The sequence below is a fragment of the Urocitellus parryii genome, chromosome 13, assembly GCF_045843805.1.
Source record: "Urocitellus parryii isolate mUroPar1 chromosome 13, mUroPar1.hap1, whole genome shotgun sequence".
Taxonomy (NCBI): domain Eukaryota; kingdom Metazoa; phylum Chordata; class Mammalia; order Rodentia; family Sciuridae; genus Urocitellus; species Urocitellus parryii.
The window spans coordinates 13,881,557-13,893,644 of record NC_135543.1 but is presented as its reverse complement, the minus strand read 5'-3'; the positions used below and the strand labels follow the sequence as shown (position 1 = coordinate 13,893,644).

Genomic DNA, 12,088 nt, shown 5'->3' with positions numbered 1-12,088 from the left:
ACTGGTTAATTATTTTTCAAGGCCAATGAGATGCATCACTCAGTCATTTTTATTTGGGATCTGATTTTTCTGAAGTAGGCATTCATAGCTATAAACTTTCCTCTTAGAATTGCTTTCACAGTGTCTCAGAGATTCTAGTATATTGTACCACTAATCTGATTTGATTCTAAGAATTTTTAAATCTCTCCTCTGATCTCTTCTATCAGCCACTCATCATTCAAACATGTATTTTCAATATCCATGTGTTTATATTGTTTCTATAGGGTTTTATTGTGTTGATTTCTAATTTCATTCCATTATTATCTACAGAAGAAATTATATCAATTTTTTTATTCTTTCTAAGTGCTTTGTGACCTAAAATACAGTCTGTTTTAAAGAAGGTTCCATGAGTTGCTGAGAAGAAAGCATATTTGACTGTTTTGGATTAAATGTTCTATAGATGTTTGTTGTCCATTTAATCTATAATATTTTTAATGCCTGAGGAATCTTAACTGAGTTTATAACTAGATAACCTATCTATTCATGAGAAAGGTATGTTGAAACCACCTAGTACTATTGTATTGGGGTCTATATGAGGCTTTAATTCAAGTAGTTTCTTTTATGTTAATAGGTACACCACCATTTGGGGCATAAATATTTACTATTGTTGTACCTGCTTGTTGGAGTATGTCCTTTACCAGTATAAAGTGACCATCTTTGTCTCTTCTGATTAATTTTTGGATTGAAGTCTGCTTTGGCAAAAACCAGAGTAGCTACTCCTGTGTGTTTTAGGATCCATGTGCATAGTATATCAATTTCCATCCTTTCACTTTCAGTGTAGGCCAGTCTTTGCCTGTAAGGTGAGTCTTATGCAAACAACATATACTTGGGTCTTGTTTTTTAATGCCTTTTGCCAGCCTATACCTTTAATTAGAGAGCTGAGATATTCAATGCTACCATAGTGAGATATTTATTAATTCATACAATTTTGATTTATTTCCATGTTTAATTTGGTCCTGTTTATCATTTGCTGAGCTGTTCTTCAAATGAGATTTGTTCATTTGTGAGCTCTGGAGTTTGTTTTTGATTTCTTCTGTGTGCAGTACTTCCTTCAGTATTTTTGTGGTGGCTTAGTAGTCATAGATTCCTTTAGTTTCTGCTTAATGTGGAATGTTTTTATTTCTTCTTCAATTTTGAAGGATATCTTTGCTGGATATAGCAATCTTGGTTGACAGCAATTTTCTCTTGAATCTAGAACATAAGTTCTGGCTTTTAGAGTCTGCTAAGAAATCAGGAGTAATTCTGATTGACTTGCCTCTATGACCTGATGATTTACTGTGCTTTTCATTTCTTTAGGGCCTTTAAAATTCTATCCTTGTTTTGTAAGTTAGGCATTTTCATTATAATGTATTATGGAGAAGTTCTTTTCTGATCTTGTCTACTTTGAGTTCTGAATGCATCCTCTATCTGGATGCTCATCTCAATCAAAAGGTCAGAAAAATTTCTGTATTATTATTTCCCTGCAGAGGTTACCCATTTTGTTAGCCTGCATCTCACAACTCTCTTCGATTGCCATAATTTATTTTTTTAGTTACTATAGTTTTCTTCTCGATTTTGCTTATTTATTTTTATTTTTAATTATACATGAGAATAGAATGTATTTTGATAGAATATATACACATAAATAACCCACTCTATTCGGTTCCCACTCTTCTGTTCGTACATAATGTGCAGTTACCCTGGTCATGTATACAAATACAAGGCTAGGAAAGTTATGACCAATTAATTCCAATAATTCTTAAATTTGGCATCTTAATGTGATCTCAGAGTTCTTGTACATATGATCAGCTACTTCTTTTCTTTTAATTGTCTGAATGTTCAAGGCCACCCACTTTGTCTTCCAGCTCTGAGACTTTGACTTCAGCATGAGCTCCTCTATTAGAAAAACTTAACTGAGTATTTTATTTGATTTACTGTGCTTTTCATTTCCTAGATTTCTGTTTTGTTTTTTTCAATAAATATCTTTATCTTCTTACTGAAATTCTCATATGTACTGACATTATTGATTCAGTTGTTTTTCCTGTGTTCTCTTGGACCTCATGAATCATTCTCTTGAATTCTTTATCTGACATTTCACCCACTTCAATATCTTTACAGTCATTTGCTGTAAAGTCAATTCCTATTTTTGTGTTTTTCACTGTGCCAGTTGGAGTGGATGAAATAGCTCTGAGCTTCCCTTCTCACCAGTGAAAGATAGGACAAAGTGGTAATTACTGTCAGTTGGAGTTTTGTCTGCATAGATCACATCGTTGCATTCCCAAGATGAGGCTACTGCAAAGTTCTATTTTTCATATTTTTAATCCAAATTTCTTATAGGAGATAAAATTAAATTCGAACATGATTAAATTGAAATAGACACCTACCTGATTGACATCTTGCCTCTTCCAGGACTCCAGTCTCCATTCTGAAAGACACAATCAGACACAAGATAAGATTCAAAAAAGAATAAACCACTTGATTTTTAGGAGTGTTCAATACTTCATGGAAAAACACAGATACTGGAAATAACTCTCTTTTAAGACAAGTATGAATAAAAAAAGTTGCTTAAAAGGCAGAGGAACATGTTTCTTAAAAAGAATTTTAAAAGAAACCAGGCATGGTGGCGCATGCCTGTAATCCCAGAGGTGTGGGAGGCTGAGGCAGAAGGATTGCAAGTTCAAAGCCAGTCTCAATTTATAAAAGCAAGGTGGTAAGCAACTCAGGAGACCCTGTCTCTAAATAAAATACAAAATAGGACTGGGGATATGGCTCAGTGATTGAGTGCCTCTGAGTTCAATCCCCGATACCAAATAAAAACCAAACCAAACAAAACAAAAGAATAACCAAAAAGCAAATATTTGATGTTTTCTGTGATTTATTAAGCTTTCTAGATGCTCATTTAGAAAAAATTGTTTTAAAACACTGTCTAATGAAGGAAAGACAGAATTTAAAAAGTACAATGATGACTATCTGTATGACCACAACTCATTACAATCTTGTTTCAGAGAGTTATTAAGGCAACTGATAGCACAGTAGTCAATACAAGTTTGTTTTTGTTCGTTTTCTTTCTGTGATGGCAGTGGCTTACAAAATATTTTTACATTGTAGCTGTGAAATTCCTATGATTACTAACCCCAAATGTTTAAGATAGTATACTGACTTACTATTAAAAATCTTCAAGGATGACCCAAAAAGTTCTACCAAGAAACGTCTAGAACTAGTAAATGAATTCAGCAAAGTGGCAGGATATAAGATATAAAATCAACACCCACAAATCAAAGGCATTTCTGTATATCAGTGACAAATCCTCTGAAATGGAAATGAGGAAAACTACCCCATTCACAATATCCTCAAAAAAATAAAATAAAATAAAATACTTGGGAATCAACCTAACAAAAGAGGTGAAAGATCTATACAATGAAAACTACAGAACCCTAAAGAAAGAAATAGAAGACCTTAGAAAATGGAAAGATATACCTTGCTCATGGATAGGCAGAATTAATATTAATAAAATGGCCATATTACCAAAAGCACTTTACAGATTCAATGCAATTCCAATCAAAATCCCAATGGCATTCCTTGCAGAAATAGAAAAAGCAATCATGAAATTCATCTGGAAAAATAAGAGACCCAGAATAGCTAAAGCAATTCTAAGCAGGAAGAGTGAAACAGGCGGTATAGCAATACCAGATTTTAAACTATACTACAGAGCAATAGTAACAAAACAGCATGGTACTGGCACCAAAACAGGCTGGTAGACCAAGGGTACAGAATAGAAGACATAGAGACCAACTCACAAAATTACAACTACCTTATATTAGACAAACGTGCTAAAAGCATACAATGGAGAAAGGATAGCATCTTCAACGAATGGTGCTGGGAGAACTGGAAATCCATATGCAACAAAATGAAATTGAATCCCTTTCTCTCACCATGTACAAAAGTTAACTCAAAATGGATCAAGGAGCTAGGAATCAAACCAGAGACTCTGCGTCTAATAGAAGAAAAAGTTGGCCCTAATCTCCATCACGTGGGGTCAGGCCTCAAATTCCTTAATAAGACACCTATAGCACAAGAGTTAAAACCAAGAATCAACAAATGGGACGAATTCAAACTAAAAAGTTTTTTCTCAGCAAGAGAAATAATATGTGAGGTACACAGGGAGCCTACATCCTGGGAACAAATTTTTACCCCTCACACATCAGATAGAGCTCTAATAATCTCTAGAGTATAGAAAGAACTCAAAAAGTTAAACACCAAAAAAATAAATAACCCAATCAACAAATGGGCCAAGGACCTGAACAGACACTTCTCAGAAGAGGATATATAATCAATCAACAAATACACGAAAAAATGCTCACCATCTCTAGCAATCAGAGAAATGCAAATTAAAACTACTCTAAGATACCATCTCACTCCAGTAAGAATGGCAGCCATTATGAAGTCAAACAATAATAAGTGCTGGCGAGGATGTGGGAAAAAGGGTACACTTGTACATTGCTGGTGGGACTGCAAATTGGTGCAGCCAATTTGGAAAGCAGTATGGAGATTCCTTGGAAAGCTGGGAATGGAACCACCATTTGACCCAGTTATTCCTTCTCGGACTATACCCAAAAGACCTAAAGAGAGCATACTACAGGGACACAGCCACATCAATGTTTATAGCAGTTCAATTCACAATAGATAGACTGTGGAACCAATCTAGATGCTCTTCAATAGATGAATGGATAAAAAAAATGTGGCATTTGTACACAATAGAATATTACTCAGCACTAAAAATAACAAGATCATGGCATTTGCAGGGAAATGGACGGCATTAGAGCAGATTATGCTAAGTGAAGTTAGCCAATCCCTAAAAAACAAATGCCGAATGTCTTCTCTGATATAAGGGGGGTGACTGAAAATGGGATAGGGAGAAGAGCATGAGAAGATTACCTCTAAATAGGGAAGAGAGGTGGGAGAGAAAGGGAGGGAGAAGGGGAATTGCACGGAAGATGGAAGGAGACCCTCATCATTATACAGAATACATGTATGATGATGTGAGGAGGAAAAAAAAAAGAAGTGTGTCATATTAGATTGGGTAGAGAGAAGTTATGGGAGGGGAGGGAAGGGGAAGGGAGGAAGGGAAGGACAGCAGAATAAAATAGACACTAGTATTGCTGAATGTATATAGGTGACTGTATGACCAATGTGATTCTGCAACCTGTACACTCAGAAAAATGAGAAATTATACCTCATTTGATTCAAATGTATGGAATGTCAAGATCATTGTACTGTCATGTGTAACTAATTAAAAAAAAAACAGGGCTGGGGATGTGGCTCAAGCAGTAACACACTCGCCTGGCATGCGCAGGGCATTGGGTTTGATCCTCAGCACCACATAAAATTTAAAAATAAATAAATAAATAAAGATGTTCTGTCCACCAAAAACTGAAAAATAAATATTGAAAAAAATTCTCTCTCTCTCTTTAATAAAAAACATATTATTTATAATAAAGTTTTCTCAAAATCATTTGGATATAGAAAAAAACCTATAATTTGAAAAGTGATTATTAAAAAATTATTTTAAAATGTTAATTTTAGTTTTACTTTCAAATATAATGTTTATAAAATGATAAAAACAAATACTTATACCTTTCAAAAACTCATCGTCAAATTTTTGAGCTGATACTTTTTGGGGATACTTGATTCCAGCTCCCCACGTGACTAAAGGAGTCAAAGTCTCTGAAGGATGACCAGCCCCATGTGAACCTATAAATAAGGCATCAAGAGTAATAAGACACATATAAGAACTTATCACTATTTTAAAAATACCTTGTTTTAAAGAGTTAATCCATATATCACTAATTCTAGCCACCGCATTCTAAATGCTTGTAGATTTTCAAAACAATTAGTTTGAAATATTCCCATAAGTCAGAGCATCAAAACAAACAAGTAAAAACAAAAACAATAATAAAACAAGAATGTCTGCTGAGTAACTTATTGAAAGAAGAAAAATTAAAATAATAACAGGAAATGATGGAGAAGCTGTTCCTATTACCAGAGTAGTATGGAGAAGAACGAACATGGGAGGGCTCTTTGAGGGAGTAACCACTCAGACTTGGAGCAAGCAGTACAGGCTTCTGCAGAGAACAGCAAGGTATATGGATAAAGCTGGTATAGCTAAAAGAAATCCTTCATAAAGTAGACCCAGCCATTAGGATTCTTTCATGTGATCTGGAGGTCCACACCTCATCTTGACATTCATTATTTCATTCTCTTGAGTACACAGTACTTTTGCCTTGGGAGTCTAACAGGCAACACAGGCTTATTTCAGATAGAATTTTAGCAGTTCTAGGCCCCTCAGTAATACTGTCCTAATATCACCCCTTTATCATCACATATGGTAAATTCTAAGCAGACAGATATTTCTTCTCCATACTTTTTTTTTCCTAGTTTTTCATTTGTAAATACTTCTTATAATTAGAAAAAAAAGATTCTTTACATAAGATCATTCTTTTTCCACTAACATTTTAAGGGTATGACTACTCTGTGCTAGCCACTTTACATGAAATAAGACACCTAATCTTCTCAACATTATAAGATACGTACAAACTACATTATTCACTATTTTACCTGTAAGGTACATATCACTTAAAGAGATACTAACCCCAGTCTGTCATTCCATGGTCAGAGGTAAAAATAAATGCTGTTTTTCCATCATTTCCATAAAAATGTTGAAACATGGAGACAATTTCTTTTACTCTATCATCAACTATTTTAATGTTGTCTTTATACTCCCTGTTTATAAAGAAGCAGAAGAGCAAATTAAATTAACTTGAAGAGAAAACATTTATTCAAAAGTGGACTCTTTACATTCAATGTTAGGAATTCATAAAATCCTTTTAGTCTTTAATAAAAATCAGAGCTCTTTAGATTATGAAAAATAATTTTTCTCCTTTAAAGAACAAAAGAACCTGAAACAGTTTTAAAAGATGGTTTAAAAGGAGGTACTGATTAGCACATATATTTTAATGAACTCTTTAGGTCCCAAATGAGATGACGATGACTTCATATTCTCTGATAATATAAACTCTGCTGTTCTGATTATCTGAATAGATAAGTGTCACTGTTTCAAGGATAGAATGTCTTCATCCTAAAAAGAGTCTGATATGTCTTGAGCAAATTATATTTAACCTTTCCAAGCAGTTGAACAAAGATGTTCTCATTTGAATACATCAATCAATTAAACAATACTGGCAGTTATTTCAATATACTTTATATTTTTATTAGATGTATCAATACAAATTCAAAATGAGGAATAAAAGAGATTTCTTTCTCTCATGCTCTGCCAAAGTGAGAAAAAAATTTGCTACTATATATAAAGACTGCCATGAAAATATATAGAAAACTTTATATCATTATTTGCTAGATACAATGCAATGAAACACACAAGGAATTATATCTTTTTTGTGATGTCAAAATTAACATCATAAAAATACTTTTTATTTCAAGATTGATAAATTTCTAAAATATAGATATTTTAAATGAAATATTTTTCTTTGCCTTGATAATGAAAAGAATATGAAATATATGTACAGGAGATCTTATTTTAATAAGTAACACAACTATAACACATATAATTTTAACTACTCTACAATTTTTTAATTTTTTGGTACTGGGGATTGAACCCAAGGGTGCCTTACCATTAAGTAACATCTCTTATGCTTTTTATATTTTGAGACAGGGTCTTGCTAAGCTGCCTAGGCTGGCCTTGAATTTGTGATACTCCTGCCTTTGTCTCCCAAACTTCTGGGATTACCACCCATCTTATATCTCATATAATTAAGAATTTGCTGTATATTATACTAGTTCTTTAAAATATTAGCTCTTTGTTTTAAATACAAAGAAAATGGCATAATAATTTAGAAGTTCAAGGGGCATAGCGATTTCCCTCAAACAAAAAAAATCAAATTGAACACATTAAAATTACCTTGATGATGGTCGGTGGGCATGTCCATTTGTATCGAGTCCTAATAAATGTAAGAAAAAAACTACCTTTTCTTCATTTACTTTAGAAAACAAAGATTGATTGTTTCTGGCAGCATGAAAGAAGTCCTATATGTAACAAATCAGTTTAAAAATTAGTTCATTTATTTTATTTAAAAGGTAACAGAAAGGAGATCTTAATTTTATGAAAACTTAATATCACTGTTATGACACACCTAACTTAATAAAATATAACAGGTTGAAGAAAAATTTCAGCGAGAACCAAAAATAGAACTGATTTATTATTTTTAAATATATTCAGAGCTGAACCAGTTCTCTTTCTCCTGTCCGCTACCATTCTAGTCCAACCATAATCTCTCATTAAGAACATTGTGAGTAGATTCCTAAATACTTTTTTACCTCAGCAAGAATCTGTTCTTCACACTATAATAGAAAAATATCTACTTAATGAAATAAAATTCAAAAGTTATTTATTGCATAATGAAAAATTGGATTCCTGACCCCTTCCAAGACAAATGATTCATCTTATACTCATATACACATGAACATATATGTAAATACCCATGGAAAGTACTTTTAAGTAATTTTAAATAAGCCAACTGGCTATACCAAAATATATCATTGTTGTTTATATAAATGCCTCCAACTGTAGAAAATATTAATTTTCTTTTTTTTTTGTATCAAGGATTTAACCCAGGGCATTTAACCACCGAGCAACATCCCCAGCCCTTTACTAAGTTGCTGAGGCTGGCCTCAAACTTCCAATCCTTCTACTTTAGCCTCTTAAGTCTCTGGGATTACAGGAATGTGCACCACACCTGGTTAGAATATGTTAACTTTCAACAAGCAATGTTTAATTTTTCAACAAAGCTTTGAAGCATTGAAGTTTTTTTTTTCTCAAATAATCCTTCATTATTATAAATGTTAAAAATATAAATGGGGGTTGGGGTTGTAGCTCAATTGGTAACAGCATTTGCCTTGCACGTGTGTCAGCACCATATAAAAACAAATAAATAAAATAAAGATTTTATGTCTGTCTACAACTAAACAAGTATTAAATATATATATATATATATATATAAACAAGTATTAAATATATATATATAAACAAGTATTAAATATATATATATATATATATATATATATATATATTGCTATTAGAGAAATTGATCAAAAGTAGGAATAATTTTTTTTTAAACCAGGCTTACTGTGGTGAGCCGTTTCTGTGTACTGTGGCCGCCATTACAAGATGGCGCTGGCTCCGCTGTAGTCTGTGACAAACAACTCCTTATCAGAATGAGTTGGCACGCTGTGACTTGGCACCCTATGAGAAAAGTCCACGTGGCAGTTGTGCATTGGGGCTTTATCTGCTTTATTAAGGCTGGGGCTCACGGGAGTAGTAGTAGTGGCAGTAGGAGTAGTAGTAGTGGCAGTAGGAGTAGTGGCAGTAGGAGTAGTAGTAGTGGCAGTAGGAGTAGTGGCAGTAGGAGTAGTGGCAGTAGGAGTAGTAGTAGTAGTAGTAGTAGAGAGAGAAAGAAGCTAAAAGACATGTCAAAATAAAGGCCTGAATAAACTGCTGAAAGAAGATTCCTGAGTTGCGTCTTTCTTGCGGGCAAGGGGTCGCGACAGCTTACACCTATATAATTCTAGCAACGTGAGAGGAGGAGGTAGGAAGACTGCAAGTTCAAGACAAACCTTCAGTAACTTAGTCAGACACTCTTATCAAAATTTTTAAAATAAAATAAAGAACTAGGATGTAACTATTGGTAAAGTGCCCCTGGTTTATATCACAATTAAAAAATTAAATAGAAAAGCCTGTCTTAAAAAATAAATTTTTAAAATATGTAAATTTCTACCATACTCCTCAAAAGTATACAGCTATTTCCCATCTTTTCTATACATTCTTCCTAAACCCTAAGAACTTTTAAATCTAGATGGGAATAACAAGTTTTTTTTTAAAAAAGGAGTTAAATTCTAAACTTATAATTGAAAGCTAGCAAGCAAAAACTGAGCAACTAACTTGAATTAAATTTCTAATTTCATGTCTAGTAAAAAGTAATCAGCTATGTAAAAAGTACTGTTCATTCATAAATAGACAGAAGATTTGGGAAGCTATGAGATATGAATCTGGTAGAGCTCAACCTGTTTCTCAGTGCTAGATTCCCATTGTCTTTTAAAAAGTTGATCTGCTGGATATAATTAGTAAAATGTGCTCCTAGCTTCTTTCCCCTCAATATAATCTCTTAAGCCCATCAGCCTCTACTTTGGCTTTTTTTTTTTTTAATACTCATAAGTAAAACTATTTTATTTATTTATGTTTTTATTGCTGTATTATTATTGTACATAATGGTGGGATTTGTTGTTACATAGTCATATATATTCATGATATAACAATATAATTTGAATAATATCATTCCCCAATATTTTCCTTTACCTTCCCCTCCTCCCTCCTCCTGATCCTTTGCTTCTATTGAGGTCCTTTTGATTTTTCTTGAGAACTCTCCCCACACTTTTATTTATTTATTTTTTTATTGGTTGCTCAAAACATTACAATGATCTTGACATATCATATATCATACATTTGATTCAAACGGGGTATGAATTCTTATTTTTACCACATGTAGAAATTGCAGGATCAACTGGTCCATTTTGCATCTAAAGCATTCATTCATTTCTGTACCCAACTAGTACTTACTATGCATTGAGGGAGACTCCTTAAGACTCATCCAACATATAGTCTCCCTGTTTACTTGAGTCAAAACCTTTGATTTTCATGGGACACGGCAATTCTCAAAACTTAAAACCTACACATTTTCTCCTTTTTTACAGTTAGATGTGCCTTGTGGTTGTGACCCATGAGATATGAATCAAACATTTCAGTCAAATAGCTGTGTGAACCTTAGGTTCTTTGAAATAAATATAATTCAGTAGGAGAGAAGGTCCTTTTTGATTCCTTAGACTGATGGCCTAAACACTGAAATAACACTTGGAACTCCAACATTACCTTAGATCATGAGATGACCTTGAAGATAACTTGTGCTCTAGGAATGGAGAACTTTCAGAGACTGGATCTTATTGATACTGTGTAGCATCCTAGAGGGCTTCAATCCCTCACTGCTGACTTCTGTCTTATAGAGACAGAATTAAACTTTTAAATTATTTTTTTCCTATTACACCTGACTGAATATAACCTAAGTTAATGCATGTAACTATGTAGCAAACAATTTCCTGATAGATAATAATAATATATATAAAATGCAATGTATATTTTATATATTACTATATATTATATAGCACATATAATACAAAGAGAATTGAAGGGGAATATGTAACATATCAACAATCTCAGTATAGCATGATAAAATAGAGAATAGAGGATATAGAGGATTGTTACCTAAGTCAATGTAGGAGTAGGATCAAGCAAGAGAAGTTACAGAAGATCTAACAGGAGATGATGTATAAACTGAGTTTTAAAGTGAGTAGATTCAACATGGATGAACTAATGAAGGACATTATTCTACTTATAAAAAGACAAATGCAATATGATTCCTCTTTTTATGAAATGAAATATCTAGAGTGGTCATATCATAATGTATAATAACAAAATGGTGTTTGCCAAGAATTGAGAGAAGAAGGAAAAAGGTCATTTAATGGCTATAGAGTCTCAGTTTTGCAAGATGAAAACGTTCTGAAGGTTGCTTGCACAACATGAATGTACTTAACACAACTAAATTGTATATTTAAAATGGTTAGGATAAAAAAAAATGGTTAGGATGGTATGTTTTATGTTACGTGTATTTTTGCCACAATTTAAAAACAAAGTGAGAGCTGGGTGCAGTGGTGCATACCTGTAATGCCAGAGGCTTGGGAGGTTGAGACAGGAGGATCACGAGTTCAAAGCCAGCCTCAGCAATTGCAAGGCGCTAAGCAACTCAGTGAGACCCTATGTTTAAATTAAACACAAAATAGGGCTGGGGACGTGGTTGAGTGGTCCTGAGTTCAATCCTCAGTCCAAAAAACAAAACCAAAGTGAGTAGAAAATAGAATGGATGTGAAAACAGTTTGACTTGATAAGACCCTG

At 33.3% G+C, this 12,088-nt stretch overlaps 1 protein-coding gene across 1 annotated transcript in view; it reads right to left on the bottom strand.

The window, feature by feature from the left end:
• The window catches only part of Pign (phosphatidylinositol glycan anchor biosynthesis class N), a 117,694-nt gene that overhangs the window by 84,232 nt on the left and 21,374 nt on the right, over positions 1-12,088 (bottom strand). Inside the window, exons 7-10 of the mRNA XM_026404637.2 lie at positions 7,991-8,115; positions 6,668-6,798; positions 5,653-5,769; positions 2,403-2,443 (exon numbers count right to left, since the gene is read on the bottom strand). Coding sequence (XP_026260422.2) covers positions 2,403-2,443; positions 5,653-5,769; positions 6,668-6,798; positions 7,991-8,115 — 414 coding nt within the window. The remainder of the gene's footprint in view (positions 1-2,402; positions 2,444-5,652; positions 5,770-6,667; positions 6,799-7,990; positions 8,116-12,088) is intronic.